The sequence below is a fragment of the Phalangium opilio genome, unplaced genomic scaffold (genome assembly GCF_054372755.1).
Source record: "Phalangium opilio isolate 3A_F unplaced genomic scaffold, DU_Popi_V2 ptg000209l_1, whole genome shotgun sequence".
Taxonomy (NCBI): Eukaryota; Metazoa; Arthropoda; class Arachnida; order Opiliones; family Phalangiidae; genus Phalangium; species Phalangium opilio.
Window position 1 is genome coordinate 10,383,029 of NW_028324217.1, and position 17,803 is coordinate 10,400,831.

A 17,803-nucleotide genomic window follows, 5' to 3' on the forward strand; every position below is an offset into this window, starting at 1 on the left:
GGTGGTACGGATGACTTGAATTGTAAGTTATTTCCATCGTGTACAACTCCGATAGCAATCTTATATTACGCACTCTTACTCAACTGCTTCCTGATCCTGCAATATGAAGTTATTGTTGAATTTTCTATAATGAAATTTTTATTTAATCTGTTTGAAATACTGGATTTAGAAGAACCTAAATATCAAAAACTCTTATCTTCTATGTGCCTGTCAAGACCTTACGTAGGGATTGGGTTTTACAGACTGACCACTCACTATGAGTGGGAAACACTACACAGAAAAAGAAAGAGTTTAGAAACTAAACACTTGCCTAAACACGACAATGCAACAGATATTTTGTCATGTTTAAGTAAGAATGGTGTTTAGGTTCAAATTTGTTGATCGCTTGTCATATCTAGTATTTAAACATATTTAAGGTGGTATATGTCATGTTATTATATTATATTGCTTAGCAACAAGACGTGTTTAAGGGTTTATAAGCTTAGCTTCCTATCAAGTTTAAGGGTTTATAAGCTTACCCGTACAAAAATTTACGGCTGCATTTTTGCTGTTAATTAGATTTTTTAGAATCTGCAATATATTGCAAATAAACTGGAATATTCTGGAAAAATACTGGAATAAACCTGAAAAATGTTCAATTTCAGACAAAATTAAGGTGATTCCAGAGAGCAATGCAGAACATTTTAGACGTTTTGCAGAAAAAATATCTTCCGTTGGAAAACTCAGTACAACAGTATACAAAATTTAGCAACTCTAGAGTCATAAAATAGTTACCTTACAGCTAGAAAACAGAAGGGAAATAGTAACTCCCGTAAGAAATCAGGATGTTTGTAGGCTCATTACAAGTACTGTACCTTCTATGGAACGCCGTTTCGGCCAAAATTATAGCTGGTTCTTCTCTAGATGGCGTGATGTGGCCTAGATAGCGGGTTGTGGTGTACATGGCAGGTTGTGGACTAGATGGTAGGTTGTGGTCTAGATGGACTTAGAAATTTTTCTCTCTACCGAAAATTTGGAGAGACTTAAGAGGCGTTCCACAGCCCCTGTTATTATATTTTCCGATGTATATGAATTGAATACTCTTACTTTAAATAACATTTCTGGAAATTTGTGACATTTCTTTGTTCGAATTTTAATCGTAAAGATATAAATTAATTTTCTGTATAATTTAAAGTAATGACTTCACGCCGAGGGGTCGGACAAATCGCGTTTTTTTGTGCTGTATTTTGAATATATGAGAGATTTTGATATTTTAAAGCTATTCTTTTGGAGGGAATTTTAGATTTCATTGTCAATTTTCCGTAATTTTCTCATGGAAAATATTAAGGGATTTTGGGTAGGTCCAACGACTCGCGGTCAGATTACATGCGAAACCAGTTTATCAAGCATGAATTAATGATTTTATACATTTACCTATTGATTTATTGAAAATAAAAGGAAAATCCTACAATAAACGCCGCTTCAGTCTGAAGTATAACATTTTTCCAAGAGAAAAAACTAAGTCCGCCATCTAGACCACAACCCGCCATCTAGACCACAACCCGCCATCTAGACCACAACCCGCCATCTAGACCACAACCCGTCATCTAGACCACAACCCGTCATCTAGACCACAACCCGCCATCTAGACCACAACCCGCCATCTAGACCACAACCCGCCATCTAGACCACAACCCGCCATCTAGACCACAACCCGCCATCTAGACCACAACCCGCCATCTAGACCACAACCCGCCATCTAGACCACAACCCGTCATCTAGACCACAACCCGTCATCTAGACCACAACCCGTCATCTAGACCAACACCTGTCATACTTGTGTTTGATTGTCCTTCAAAAATTAAGATTTTCTTCATTTTGCTCTTTTAAGTCGAGTGTTCCAATTTTTTTTTTCGAGTCAATATTATCTCTGAATACCTGTGCGCTAGGTTTCTGGTTAGTCGACTATAGCTTAAGGCTCACCCATAAGGGTTCACGGTTAAGAGGCCTATAGTTATTGTTTAGACCAGTCTTATAACGTCTAAAGACGGCTAAAATGATTTTTCAATCCGTAATTGGTGTACCGAGATTATCAAAGTGATGAGCCCCACATGAATTACTGATCCTGATTTGGCTAGTATTATGGCTGAACAAAAGATGGACTAAAAAATACTGAAAATTTAGCCAGCTTCACAAATTCTTAGAAAGTATCAGTTATGCTTAAAATCTTAAATTTCACTTTTTAATTTATTGTAACGCGATGTGTTCAATTCCGGTCTAATTAAGTTCTATTAAACGGTTGTGAAATTGTTAATTAATCGGATCAGTCTAGATTCTTGTCTGAAATTTGCTATGCAACATTGAATCACGATAACTTTGATTTTATCGACCAAGGGCACTTTAAAAAAAACTCAAATTCAATTATAAAAAGATGGTTTTACTAATTCCGTATCAAAACTAAAATTAAATGAAAACCTTCTATAATATATACAAGGACACAACCGTTTTGAAAGCATTTTAAGCCAAGAAAGAAATTTGTTTAAAAAACAAAAACCTTTTGCAGGTGTCACCATCGATAGGAGGGGTAACGTTTTTCATGTAGCTGGAGCTTTCGTTGGTATACAATATCAACCATACCAAAAAGCTCCAGTCCAAATCATACATAATGAAAAAATTGGTGGGATCATAATATAAATTGCGCAATAAATTATCTGATGGTGTTCTCTTTAAATAAAAACTGAAGTGAACATCCTCTTGATAACTTTATGTTCCTTTCACGATGCGATTTTTAAAATACTTCATATTAAATCGCTTAAGACTTGGTGATTTGTGTATTGTTCGTTCCTTATTAATTATGTTCTTATTAAGCAGAGAATTGTTGTAACTTGTATGCGAATGTTATAGGCTTATGGGAATCTTATAGACATAAGCGAATCTTACAGACGTGTACGAATGTTTTAGACTTATGTGAATGGCATAGACTTATAAGAATATGATAGACTTTGGCCTAGGAGGATATAGGGGTGAAGGAGTCTTCGACTGCCCGATTTCCCATTGAAACGCGCTTACAGATTATCGGCCGTGGTTTCCCCCCGTTCTCTCTCGTTCTGGGAGATTCAAAGCCGCGCAACTAGTTCCGCGCATATCGTCATCGGGCGTCGTCTTTTCTTCTGATTTAATTTTTGGTAAAGGCTGCATTTTTTAGTGCTTTAACGGAACATTTATCATTACTTCATTTTTTATTAATTGTAAATTATTTGTTCTTTGATAAAACTGTTGTAGAGGGTACGCTTTTTTACTCTATCTCTAAACCAAAAACTCAAGTAAAAAAGTGTTTAAGATGGATTAAAGCCTGTGGGAGAGTAGAGGTTAAATTAACACCCGATAACATTAAAAATGTCATTCTTTCCCCAAATCTCTTACTTTTTACAACGCCGCCTTCATATAGGCGGTGTTGCTTCTAAGGCCTAAGCTGCCATGAAAAACCCGCTCTTTTTTGAATTGGGATTTGCGTGGTCACGTGCTGCGCGTGAACGAATCTTCCAAGGGAGAGGCCGAAACCTGAGCTCTAAGAACGGGCAGTCGAAGACTCCTTCACCCTTATATCCTCCTAGCTTTAGCCATAAAAAAAATACAACACAAACCCTCTCTGTCTCTCTCTCGACGTGTGGCCCAAAATGAAAAAAGGGGGTCCAAAACTTCAAGTGGGGCGCGAAAAGCGCCAAAAGAAAGAAATTTTAGGTTTTCAGGCAGACGGAGATTTTGCCTTGGAAATAATAGGCGTGCGTAGCAATAGGTCATGCTCTTGTATATTAGACCGGCGCTCTTTATTACGGATTGTACGGCATTTTTGAATAGTCTTGAGGAATTAAGAGCACTTTACGTAGTAAATATTAATTACAATTATATTGACAACATTATTAAAACGTAATGAGTGGAGACAATTAGTTCGTACTTTGCCAGCCTAGAAAGACACCATCAGGTCTGTTTTCAACGAACGAGCGAGATATGACTGCTGATGTAACACCTAATTTAGTCAGGAAACCACAACAGAGGCAACAGAATTTGAACTGAAGCTAATATAGCCAACGCAGGCTGAAATTTACGAAATGGGTGTGAAATGTACTTCGATGATCATGTTAATGATCCTATTAATGACATTAATTATCGAATGTGGTTGTAGTAACGATATTATTCAATACTTCTGTGAGCTTGATGGTCTCTACGAATCTCTACTGCGATGCCGCCACAATCAAGATTTAAATGTTATAGAACTTCATCACAGACGTTTAGAAGGTCATTGCTCTATTATAAGGTCATTTATCTTATCAAATTTAAATAACGGAGAGACTGAGTTAAGTGTAGCGTTAAATGAACTTTTTAACACACTGTATATGGGGTTATGCGAAATGCTAGAAAATCTGCAAATTATTTTGAGTTCAAACATAGACTTGGAATCGGACCCTTATGCGTGTCCAATCATTCGATCTGGTGCAATTGGAAGACCATATTTCGAAGTTACACGAGAACAAATTATGTGGTGTCGAGATAGTTTAAACCTCTCATGGCGAAGGACTTCGGAAGTATTGGGAATCAGCGTAAGAACTTTATTTCGGCGAAGATTATCCTTGAGTATTCCACCAGTTGATGAAATTTCAAATGAAGTTTTGGATCGAAGCATTATGAGAATTTTAAACAACACTCATAACGTTGGTGAAACCTACGTAATCGGTGGACTACGAAGCGAGGGAATTTGTCACCGCGTACCTCGATGGAGAATTAGGGAACGTTTAAACATTTTGGATCCAGTTGGAAGAGCCTTGAGACGCAGAACCCCTATTACTAGAAGACGATATAACGTAAAAGGAGCAAACGCTTTATGGTGAGCATATTATATAATCACAACTTTGCTATTAGGATTGAAATAGAATTTTTTGAGTGTACGGACCATAGTTCGTTAAAAGAGTACTTAGTATGGAATCGGGGCCTGATACTCTCAAGTCTGTTATAATCCTCCGTCTTACCGGACGCATATAAGCCTTTCCATAAGCCTATAATACTCTTTCAATAAGTATGGGTCGAAAAAACATTTGCTAGTAGGGTGCGTCCTTTCTAAAGGGTAGAGGCGGCATATATCTCATTAATAGCTGATTGGTATAGACAATCTTCCGACCAAGGAAGCTAAACCACAATAGGTCCTGTCCCTATTCCGTTTCCGGTTTGGAATAGAAATGAAGATGCTCAAACACAGAACTATCTTTAGTTTCTTTTTGCATGGGCAATGGCGCTGTCATTGGCTCCTACGGCAGAGCCATACATTTTGCTCCAGTATTATAGGGTTATGTTTCTACTGAAATCAGCAGTAAGTTTGAAAATCACGACTTATCCGACAAGTCTAGATAGGCTCATAATATTGCTCAAAAGGATGGTAACGTAACATAACAAACAATCGGTGTATGCAGAAAATTTGAGTAAGTAGTCCCTCGAATTGTATCGCAGGGTTCATAAATCCTGGGAATATCAGAGAAATAAATTTTTGACTCTAAATTCAGCGAAATATGCGCCATATTGATATTTTAAAGTAAAATTCAGGGAAACATCAGGAAATTTATATTAAAATTAAACTAAACCTAAAGAGAAATTTAAGTTGTCCGAATAGGGAAATGACCGTGTTGGCACGATAGAAACGAAATTAACGACGTAACCAACAGGAACATTAGATTAGTCTAGTCTGAAAGGGCCTTTACATCTAATGCATTTCTTAAGCCTCTTAGGTAAGACTATGTATAGGCAGTATCTATTTCTAAAACGGCACAAACCATTAAGTTAAATAATGATCCTCATTACTTTAATTGTATTTTTTTTTCAAATACCAATGAATTTAAATATGTTTATTTTTAACAGGCATATGGATAGCAATCACAAACTTATAAGTTGGCGATTTGTCTTCCATGGAATGATAGACGGTTTCAGTAGGTGTATTATATATGTACAGTGCGAAACAAATAACAGAGCTGCCACCGTATACAACCTGTTTAATCAGGGAACAAGAAACTATGGTCTACCGTCTCGCGTTCGTGGAGACATGGGCGTAGAAAACGTAGATGTTGCGCGGTATATGCTTACAGAAAGAGGTTTGGACAGAGGCAGTTTCATTACCGGATTAAGCGTTCATAATACACGAATCGAGAGACTCTGGGCTGAAGTGAACAGAGTGGTTTCATCATATTATCGAGCTTTGTTTAATTTCATGGAAGATATTGGAGTCTTAAATCAAAGAAATGAAACTCATATTTATTGCCTTCATTTTGTTTTCTTGCCGAGGATTAGAAAATCATGCGATGTGTTTCGAAATGAATGGAATAATCATTCTCTTAGAACTGAAAATAGGTATTCACCATTTCAATTATGGTCACTGAATCGATTAAACGAAATAAGGAAAGAACGAGAGAACACGGAATATTTTTCAAACCCGAATTTATATGGTGTTGACGAGTACTCGACACATTCATCTATAGTCACAAATAACAATATTGTTGTACCTGAAAATCGTTACACGCCGCCTCCTGAATTTCAGGATTTTTTAACGGAAATAGATCCGCTTTCGGAGGACGGAAACCATGGGATTAACCATTATTTACATATTTTAAGAAGATTAAATCCTTAGTCTTATTTTCTTACTGAATTGTAAGAATTTAAAAGAGAACATTCTTTATCCAATCAAATCACTATAGATTTATTAATGTATATATAGGATTCTAAACAAAATTTATCCTCATATGAAGCAATGTGTTTTGAAATTATTCTTTTTTTTATTATTTACGAAATATTTTAAAGCATATAATATACGAAAAATTATAAAACGAAAAATGAATGTTGTTTTTGCCAAAATGCATATTAATATTTATAAAAGGGAGGGTGAAATCGATAACTAATTTTAAGACCTTGTATAGTGAGACATTAAAGAACTATATGCCAATGATTTTGTAAATCAAAACAAGTTTGTTTAGATTTGTTTAAATATTTAGTATTAGGTAGTCCGACCAATCATTTAAAAAAATGCCTTCCACTTCGTAAAATTTCTCACGCACACCTTGTCACGCGCAACTTATCACGAGAAATGATAAACGTGGCGCGTGACATAGATATGAACTATTATTAAGTGGAAGGCAGGGCGTAACATTGTTGAGGGGACTAACTATTTCAAGAAATGGAACCATACTTAAAATTATTCACATAATAATTCTTGTTTCTTTGACTATGCAGGTAGGTCTCAGAATTAGTAAAGGAATTGATAAGAATTCATTTAATTTTAGTTTTCACGCTCCCTTTAATTAACAAAAATCATATAATAGTTAAGCGTTATCTATTGCAATCTCGACGATGTAACTAATGTACATTTTTTTATTCTAAATATAGAATAGAATTCGAATCTTTGTATAGTTTCGTTGTTATTCCTCACACTAAGCCTTGACGTTACCCACATACGTAACAATCGTTCAAGCAATTTTAATCTGTTTAAAATTGTGACGCTCCAATTTAAAAATAATTAGCAATTGTTTAAAAGTATTGCTTCGTTTTTATACCCAAACCTAAAGTAAATTTTTATCGAAATTACTTTAATAAATAAATTACACATTCCCTTACATTATTATTGTTTCATGAATTATGACTGGGGAGTGTCCTGTTCTATAAAAATGTACTAGTAACCTTTGAGTACGTGAAATTGAACCGTTAGATAATAATACTCATCGAATAAAATCTACCGGAGCAAAGTCTCGTAAAGTTTGTAGAATGAAACTTGACTTTCGTTTCTGAACTAGTGTAAAACAACTTATACGTCTAATGGCAGGAATTTCTTATTGGTACAAAAACAACGAGCGCGTAAATATTTAAAGGGGTGGTGAAAAGGAATATTAAGTTTTTTATCGATTATTTTACTGATTATAAACATTCAGGAAATACTTCCACATGATTTTAAAAAACAAAATAGATTCAGAACGTTTTCAGGAACATTCTCTGAGCTAAGTCTGGCCAAACCCAGGGCTACAGATAATTCCCTCGTCCATTGCATCTTTGAACTGCTCATAGGTTTGATGCACAATGGGTAATTTTAAAATCATTGCGCAGGTGTTCGACATAGGGTATCTGCTAGGTTTTCCAGTGATTTCACTAACCTCATGCAAAAACTCTATGGAGGGTTTTGGAATGAAACCTAGTGGAGGCTCTGATTCCGCCCCTGTGGTGAAAATTAAGACACCTGCCAGTGTCACTTCACATTCTCCTTCTTCAACGTCGATCAAATAATCCCTCCAAAAACCTACTGCTAAGTTTTCTTTTGTATAACGGTTTCCTCCACGTTCTGAAAACCGAATTGTAAACATTGAATTTAACTTCGTCCTGGAAATTTCCATTGAGAAATCGTATGTCATAACAGGTCTAAATTGGTCTGGAAAATTTTTTATGGCTTCAAGAACACCTAACGTTGACAACCCATTTTTAAAATTGTTCAAATTATCTAAATGGCGACCCATCACAAGGTAATTTGTGACATCTTTTAACTGACGTTCTTGCTCGCTCATATCTAATATGGGCCTATCACACCCAGCGAGAAATCTAATGTCCGAGAGACCTTCTAAAATTATGAGTAGTTCCTCAAGGTTTGTAGCGTTACTAATGGCCATTACCCTTTCTCTCAAATCTTTATCTACTATAAGAGTACAGTCGACCGAAACACTTGAAGGTTCATTGTATAAACATTCGAACACCCAAGGGGCTAGACTTTGTGGGCCAGGGCCTCCATGTACAAGAGATAGAGCCATTGCGTACCCTGCGTAGTAGTACATATTTTTTGAAACAGCGGAAGCATTCATATTAATACTTCGCAGTGTTGGCGGACCTTCAAAAACATTAGACGCCATTAGTTCTTTCAAAACTAATCTGAAAAACTCTCGAGATGGTCCACCAGCATCAGCGGCACCCTCTCCTTGCCCGCTGTCATCTGTGAAAACTACATTCATTTTCCCACTTGGATCGAATGATTTTCTTTTAAAAGCGCGTAATGTCCCATCAAGAACATTTGCTCTGTTTACATTAATGTCATTTCTTTTCAATGAAGAAATTTTAGAATTCAACCCTGAAATAATTTCCTTAATTTCTATGGGAGAATCCACCACATCAGCACTTGCTATGGCTGATGTTTCCCCACTTGCTGTGGCTGAGGCTTCCAAATTTGTTTCATTAGTCGTTTCGGAACTGGCTGGGGCGGTCGTTTCGGAACTGGCTGGGGCGGTCGTTTCGGAACTGGCTGGGGCGGTCGTTTCGGAACTGGCTGGGGCGGTCGTTTCGGAACTGGCTGGGGCGGTCGTTTCCGAACTGGACGCAGCGGTCGTTTCCGAACTGGACGCAGCGGTCGTTTCCGAACTGGACGCAGCGGTCGTTTCAAAAGACGCAGCGGTCGTTTCCGAACTGGACGCAGCGGTCGTTTCAAAAATCCTTTCAGAAGCAGTTTCAAACGCGTTTTCTATAAATACAAAACCTTTTTTAGAAAATACTATGGATTGAAACTGCAATGCGACTATAAAACAAGCTTAAAATTTAGTTTCTCCCTTCATTTACACGTAAAATTTAGATTCACTTCCCGAAATTATTCTCTCACTTTCTATTTAAAAAGTCATTATATACCGAATCAAGTAAAATCTTCAACTCTTTAAAGGGGCTTTTTGGACCCTTGGCTGCACCCGCGTATTTCTGACCCTTCCTCATAGCAGAGACGTACGCCACACTGGCTATTACATTTGGATACTTCTAAGAATAAGCTAATGGACTTCTGTTTGTACTGTTACGTGTTAGGTAGGTAGTTCCTACTTTGAATTTATTAATTCTTAATGTATATTGATTTTTCATATCATTAGGATATATCTTACAATTAGTAAAAGAATCGATATCTTTTCACTATTATTTTCACCGTCCCTTTAAGTATCATATTATTGTTATTATTTACTTAAGGTCTTACGTATATCAGGGAGTTCATCCTCAGTATTTTCATTGGTCTCCGAAACGTCCGTTTCTTCCCTTCCGGAAAATGGAATACTTCTTTTAGGACGGACATACAAAGTAGATTTACCCCAACAGCGATGAACTATATCTCCAGTTAACGTTAGTCCCGGGGAAATTTTTGGTTTGACTAATGAAAGTCCGGAAGCGCGAAGTAAATCAATTCTGGAATTAAAAGTAATAATTTATTAAAGCGTCTCTTCTGCTCTCGAGTAAGCGCATTTCATAGAGCCAGTTAAAAATTAAAAATACTTGAACAAACTCGGAACAAATTTCATTCAGTGTGATTTTAATCGGCGATTTAAGTGATGATTAGCGGATTTAATTCATGTGATTTTTAAAAAATCATTTCATTATTATAAACATACTAACAACCTAACCTAATTGTAAGAGTTCAGGCTGCCATCTAACCCCTATCTGTCCATACTTATAACGCTGGGCATAGACTAGCTACGACCGGAAATATTTTAACCTGATGTTCTATTAGTGTTTGGTTAAACTCGTGCAAAACTTTCTTTCCGTCGACATTAACATTGTGCATTCATACGCCTATGTACACGTCCCATGGAAGTAAATCCGAGTTCCCACTCCCTACTTTTTTTTTCGAAAGAGACTAAGGTAAATGCACGCAATTTTTAGCCACATCTTTTGATGGGGGTATTAGTTTGACTTGGTCTGAAGAAGAAGAAGATAAGTTCGTCTTTTTAAAGGGAGAGTGAAAAGGGATTTTTGATTTTCAAAGGGTGGGGATTATGGTTTGTCTATAACAGTGCAGTGCGAATGTACAACGCACATGTTAATAAACGCACTTCGAGTGAAAAGGAGTAAATTGTGTTAAGGTGATATTTTTCATTAATTGGCGATTTTAAAGGGGAAAGGCTTATGATCTGTCTCTAACAGTACAATGTTGCACTGTGAAAATATTACTGAACAAACAGTAATATCTGTTGTCTTTTATGAACATACAAATTTATCATATTGTCTTACCTAAAGCGAGAAATTTCATTCTCTCTTTAAAAATGACCATACTTCAAGCCATGACTTTTCTAAGAATCCGAACTTTCTATACAATAAAAAGTTCGGGGTTTACACAAAGAAAGAACTCAAGTTGGGTGTTTTACCGAACTCTTTCTCTTTCAAACGCTTCGTGGCATAAGTTCATGTTAGAAATTTATAAGATGCGATAAGTGTGCATCGGCATAAGTCTATGTTGTAAACTCATCGAGGGGATAGTCAATAAAACTATCTGTTCTTCGATTCGCCCGGGATCGCCCCAATATTACAATTACAGCATAAGTAAATTTATACGGGTAATAATTTTATCACTGTTTAGGGTAAGGCATCGATTTTATGCACTGTAAATCATTTAAGCATTGTAAAAGATAGCGCTATTCACTCATTAGGGTAAGGTGTAGAGGGGTTATCCACTCATTGGGGTACGGTACAGAGGGGCTATTCACTCGAGCGATGTAGCTACTATTATGAGGGTCGTCTTTGTTAAATTTCAGAAATAAGATCAACTTGGGGCGGAGAGCTAGTTATGAACTTATGGAAATACAAAAAACACAAAAATATAGGAAAAGAAAAATACCGTGCAAAAAAAAAAAAAAAAAAAAAAAAAAAAAAACCAATAAACGCGCCTTTACTTTGAAGATTTTTCTTGAATGATAAGGTACCCCAAAATGCATAGGATGGGAGTGAAACATTCAATATATACACGAATGAATACAGATGCATTTGACACATTTCAAGGTGGGAAAGTGCACGTGCACTGGAGTAAATAGTAAGTAGTCCTTCGAAGCTCTACAGTAACCTTTAACAGCAACTCGGTGCACTACACAACGGAGCAAAAAGAAAAGAAAATAGTATTCCCTAGAAGTGCGCGCCTACTATACAATGCGCTATATGTATTCAGGGTAGAATTGGTGTATATTCACGAACCAGAAGGGAATTCTTAGAATCGAAACAAAAATGAAAGGAAGATTCTGGTTTTCAAAACCCCTTTACCTACTATAAGGTAGCTACCGTTGCATTCTTTCTCGACGTGACGACGCGACCTTACCACATTCCAACTGACGAAGCACATTCACAAAACAAACACAAACCCTCTTTTACCACCCAATTTCCATCCTATGACAAATCATACGCTGTGGCTAATAATTCTATGATCGTAGATATACATCATACGATGTGGCTAATATATAATGTTAAGTAAAATATAAATTAAACCATACATACTTGTCATGTTCTTTTAGTTTTCCTTGGAAAAGCTTTAATACTTCCTCCTGAAGCTGCTCTGCGTCCCAGTCTTTACGGAAATTTACAGCGAAAAGAACAAAACCGTGATTGATCAAAGACGCTTTAAATCTGCCTCTCGGGACTGTACTGCACTTTTGTTCCGGTATTAAAATGACGGTCATGTTGAATGTGGGATAAGACTCCCTTTCGGATTTAGGCCCTGACCTAAAAATAAAAGCACATAATTACAAAAACCAATTGTGATGCTGTTAAACATGGGTTTTGGTTTAATCCTAAACTTGCCGAAATAAAACCATTAAGGTTTAATAACTATATTTTTCATCACTTTATCCATTTTATTATGCTCTAATTTAAACATCATGTAATGGGATTAAACAGTTCTCTTCCATGATAAAATACAATGAAGTTGTAATTGAAATCACTGGTTATATCTGAACCAATTTACATATTTTTAAATCATTGGAAGATATTTCCTGAATGCTTATAGGTCTTATAATAGCAGAAGAATAGATAAAAAATCACTAGACCTAGGTTATTGTAAGAAACTAAAAAACTTCACGTTACTAACTCATCAATCATTTTTCACTGCTTTTCGTCGAAAAGAACCTTCGATAAGAACTATCAAAGCTAAGCTTACGCAAAGATCGGCCTCATGCCTAATCGTCATAATTAAAAACAGCCTAAAACTATGGAACGAACGCCAGAGCCCAGACAGGGCATAGTTATTTAATTTTTTTTTCATAGGCCTAAATTTTTTTGTGTATAGAGTAGTGTCGGCAAAAAGGGGAGTAGACTGTTTATCCCTCCCTCTAGGCGCGCTTTTATAAGAGGGGATACTGTACGCGCCTGGTAGGGAGGGATGACACTGAGCTAGAGCTAGATGTCAGTTCTACTTCTACGTATGGAAACGTCATACCCTTCTATCTCTTAGTTAAGTGTCATCACCCCTACTAGGCGCGTACAGTATCCCCTCTTACAAAAGCGCGCCTAGAGGGAGGGATACACAGTCTACTCCCCCCTCTACCGACACTACTCTATGGTATGACTTTTGCATAGTAGAACTGACAATACTCTATTTGAATAAATCTCTGGTCTAACATCCGATAATAAATTTGAAAAAAAAAATCCTTACCTTAAAGTTCTTCCTGTTTTTCGTTTCTTGTTCGAGCAACTTCCAGTAAAATTGAAATGGGTGTTCATTGTAGCAGGTTGTTCCGACCCTGCAGTACCGCTTACGTTTAGCGATCGCGACCTAAATAACCTGCTAACCTCTCTATCAATTGTTCCAAAAGATCTGCTGTTATGTTCTTGATTTATGGTTCCGTCAGTTGATCTACTAACCGATCTTTCACCTATAGAGCTTGAATTATTTACTGGACTCACACTTGATGATATTAAATCAATAAATTGTGGGCTTTGAATAATATTTTGTATAGCGTTCCTGACTAAATTAGGTGTTACAGTCATATCTCGCTCGTTCGTTGAAAACAGACCTGATGGTGTCTTTGTAGGCTAGCAAAGTACGAAACTAATTGTCTCCACTCATTACGTTATAATAATGTTGTCAATATAATTGTAATTAATATTTACTACGTAAAGTGCTCTTAATTCCTCAAGACTATTCAAAAATGCCGTACAATCCGTAATAAAGAGCGCCGGTCTAATATACAAGAGCATGACCTATTGCTACGCACGCCTATTATTTCCAAGGCAAAATCTCCGTCTGCCTGAAAACCTAAAATTTCTTTCTTTTGGCGCTTTTCGCGCCCCACTTGAAGTTTTGGACCCCCTTTTTTCATTTTGGGCCACACGTCGAGAGAGAGACAGAGAGGGTTTGTGTTGTATTTTTTTTATGGCTAAAGCTAGGAGGATATAAGGGTGAAGGAGTCTTCGACTGCCCGTTCTTAGAGCTCAGGTTTCGGCCTCTCCCTTGGAAGATTCGTTCACGCGCAGCACGTGACCACGCAAATCCCAATTCAAAAAAGAGCGGGTTTTTCATGGCAGCTTAGGCCTTAGAAGCAACACCGCCTATATGAAGGCGGCGTTGTAAAAAGTAAGAGATTTGGGGAAAGAATGACATTTTTAATGTTATCGGGTGTTAATTTAACCTCTACTCTCCCACAGGCTTTAATCCATCTTAAACACTTTTTTACTTGAGTTTTTGGTTTAGAGATAGAGTAAAAAAGCGTACCCTCTACAACAGTTTTATCAAAGAACAAATAATTTACAATTAATAAAAAATGAAGTAATGATAAATGTTCCGTTAAAGCACTAAAAAATGCAGCCTTTACCAAAAATTAAATCAGAAGAAAAGACGACGCCCGATGACGATATGCGCGGAACTAGTTGCGCGGCTTTGAATCTCCCAGAACGAGAGAGAACGGGGGGAAACCACGGCCGATAATCTGTAAGCGCGTTTCAATGGGAAATCGGGCAGTCGAAGACTCCTTCACCCCTATATCCTCCTAGGCCAAAGTCTATCATATTCTTATAAGTCTATGCCATTCACATAAGTCTAAAACATTCGTACACGTCTGTAAGATTCGCTTATGTCTATAAGATTCCCATAAGCCTATAACATTCGCATACAAGTTACAACAATTCTCTGCTTAATAAGAACATAATTAATAAGGAACGAACAATACACAAATCACCAAGTCTTAAGCGATTTAATATGAAGTATTTTAAAAATCGCATCGTGAAAGGAACATAAAGTTATCAAGAGGATGTTCACTTCAGTTTTTATTTAAAGAGAACACCATCAGATAATTTATTGCGCAATTTATATTATGATCCCACCAATTTTTTCATTATGTATGATTTGGACTGAAGCTTTTTGGTATGGTTGATATTGTATACCAAATAACGTAAGTGGTTAACCCCTCGCCTGAAAGCTCCAGCTACATGAAAAACGTTACCCCTCCTATCGATGGTGACACCTGCAAAAGGTTTTTGTTTTTTAAACAAATTTCTTTCTTGGCTTAAAATGCTTTCAAAACGGTTGTGTCCTTGTATATATTATAGAAGGTTTTCATTTAATTTTAGTTTTGATACGGAATTAGTAAAACCATCTTTTTATAATTGAATTTGAGTTTTTTTTAAAGTGCCCTTGGTCGATAAAATCAAAGTTATCGTGATTCAATGTTGCATAGCAAATTTCAGACAAGAATCTAGACTGATCCGATTAATTAACAATTTCACAACCGTTTAATAGAACTTAATTAGACCGGAATTGAACACATCGCGTTACAATAAATTAAAAAGTGAAATTTAAGATTTTAAGCATAACTGATACTTTCTAAGAATTTGTGAAGCTGGCTAAATTTTCAGTATTTTTTAGTCCATCTTTTGTTCAGCCATAATACTAGCCAAATCAGGATCAGTAATTCATGTGGGGCTCATCACTTTGATAATCTCGGTACACCAATTACGGATTGAAAAATCATTTTAGCCGTCTTTAGACGTTATAAGACTGGTCTAAACAATAACTATAGGCCTCTTAACCGTGAACCCTTATGGGTGAGCCTTAAGCTATAGTCGACTAACCAGAAACCTAGCGCACAGGTATTCAGAGATAATATTGACTCGAAAAAAAAAATTGGAACACTCGACTTAAAAGAGCAAAATGAAGAAAATCTTAATTTTTGAAGGACAATCAAACACAAGTATGACAGGTGTTGGTCTAGATGACGGGTTGTGGTCTAGATGACGGGTTGTGGTCTAGATGACGGGTTGTGGTCTAGATGGCGGGTTGTGGTCTAGATGGCGGGTTGTGGTCTAGATGGCGGGTTGTGGTCTAGATGGCGGGTTGTGGTCTAGATGGCGGGTTGTGGTCTAGATGGCGGGTTGTGGTCTAGATGGCGGGTTGTGGTCTAGATGACGGGTTGTGGTCTAGATGACGGGTTGTGGTCTAGATGGCGGGTTGTGGTCTAGATGGCGGGTTGTGGTCTAGATGGCGGGTTGTGGTCTAGATGACGGGTTGTGGTCTAGATGGCGGGTTGTGGTCTAGATGGCGGGTTGTGGTCTAGATGGCGGGTTGTGGTCTAGATGGCGGGTTGTGGTCTAGATGGACTTAGTTTTTTCTCTTGGAAAAATGTTATACTTCAGACTGAAGCGGCGTTTATTGTAGGATTTTCCTTTTAGTTTCAATAAATCAATAGGTAAATGTATAAAATCATTAATTCATGCTTGATAAACTGGTTTCGCATGTAATCTGACCGCGAGTCGTTGGACATACCCAAAATCCCTTAATATTTTCCATGAGAAAATTACGGAAAATTAACAATGAAATCTAAAATTCCCTCCAAAAGAATAGCTTTAAAATATCAAAATCTCTCATATATTCAAAATACAGCACAAAAAAAAGCGATTTGTCCCACCCCTCGGCCTGAAGTCATTACTTTAAATTATACAGAAAATTAATTTATATCTTTACGATTAAAATTCGAACAAAGAATTGTTACAAATTTCCAGAAATGTTATTTAAAGTAAGAGTATTCAATTCATATACAGGGTGTTTGTGAAAAGTCCATCAATAATGAAAGGGCGTATTTATTGGGCCATTTTGAGTCGAAAATGTTCTATGACATTTTGCCGTCCGAACCACGGTTTTCGAGTTATGATTTGAATATTTAGGGATGACCCCTTCATTAAATTAGCGCTGTCTTTCAATTTCTTAATTAAATTTAAGGGGTCATCCGTAAATTACTCCAATCATAACTTGAAAACAGTGGCTCGGACGGCAAAATGTCATAGAACATTTTCGACTCAAAATGGCCCAATAAATACTCTCTTTCATTGTTGATGGACTTTTCACAAACACCCTGTACATCGGAAAATATAATAACAGGGGCTGTGGAACGCCTCTTAAGTCTCTCCAAATTTTCGGTAGAGAGAAAAATTTCTAAGTCCATCTAGACCACAACCTACCATCTAGTCCACAACCTGCCATGTACACCACAGCCCGCTATCTAGGCCACATCACGCCATCTAGAGAAGAACCAGCTATAATTTTGGCCGAAACGGCGTTCCATAACCTTCCAAATATATTGTATGCATGTTACAGTCGGAAATTGCTAAGTTTGTAGGATAATTGCAGGCGTGTTTCGGATACTTTTTACGATAATTGCAGACGCGTTTCAGATACTTTTAAGGACCATTACAGGCGCGTTTCAGATACGATAATTACAGGTGCTTTTCAGATGATTTTCAGGATAATTGTAGGCGCGTTTCAGATACTTTTTAGGATAATTACAGGCTCTTTTCATATACTTTGTAGGATAATTGCAGGCGCTTTTCATATACTTTGTAGGATAATTACAGGCGCGTTTCAGATACTTTGTAGGATAATTGCAGGTGCTTGTCAGATACTTTTCAGGATAATTGCAGGCGCATTTCAGATACTTTGCAGGGTCATTGCAGCCGCGTTTCAGATACTTTGTAGGATAATTGCAGCCACGTTTCAAATACTTTGCAGGATCATTGCAGCCGTGTTTCAGATAATTTTTAG

General features: G+C 37.0%; 2 protein-coding genes across 3 annotated transcripts; one reads left to right on the forward strand and one right to left on the reverse strand.

Annotated features, from left to right (window-relative positions):
- Positions 1 to 1,654: 1,654 nt before the first annotated feature.
- Positions 1,655 to 6,646, forward strand: LOC149619075 (uncharacterized). Its single transcript, XM_089854556.1, has 2 exons — positions 1,655 to 4,861; positions 5,884 to 6,646. Exons 1-2 carry the CDS (start codon positions 4,089 to 4,091, stop codon positions 6,644 to 6,646), a joined length of 1,536 nt encoding a protein of 511 aa, XP_089710682.1. The 5' UTR covers positions 1,655 to 4,088.
- Positions 6,440 to 17,322, reverse strand: LOC149619076 (G2/M phase-specific E3 ubiquitin-protein ligase-like). Of its 2 annotated transcripts, none has more exons than XM_089853962.1 (4): positions 13,427 to 17,322; positions 12,274 to 12,498; positions 9,995 to 10,200; positions 6,440 to 9,502 (listed from the first exon to the last, which is right to left on the reverse strand). In XM_089853962.1, the coding sequence occupies exons 1-4, from the start codon at positions 13,759 to 13,761 to the stop codon at positions 8,004 to 8,006; spliced, it is 2,265 nt and encodes a 754-aa protein (XP_089710088.1). In that variant the 5' UTR covers positions 13,762 to 17,322; the 3' UTR covers positions 6,440 to 8,003. The 2 variants fall into 2 exon arrangements, with proteins under 2 accessions (XP_089710088.1, XP_089710089.1); XM_089853963.1 differs by lacking the exon at positions 13,427 to 17,322 and adding an exon at positions 12,863 to 13,024.
- Between the last annotated feature and the right edge of the window lie 481 nt (positions 17,323 to 17,803).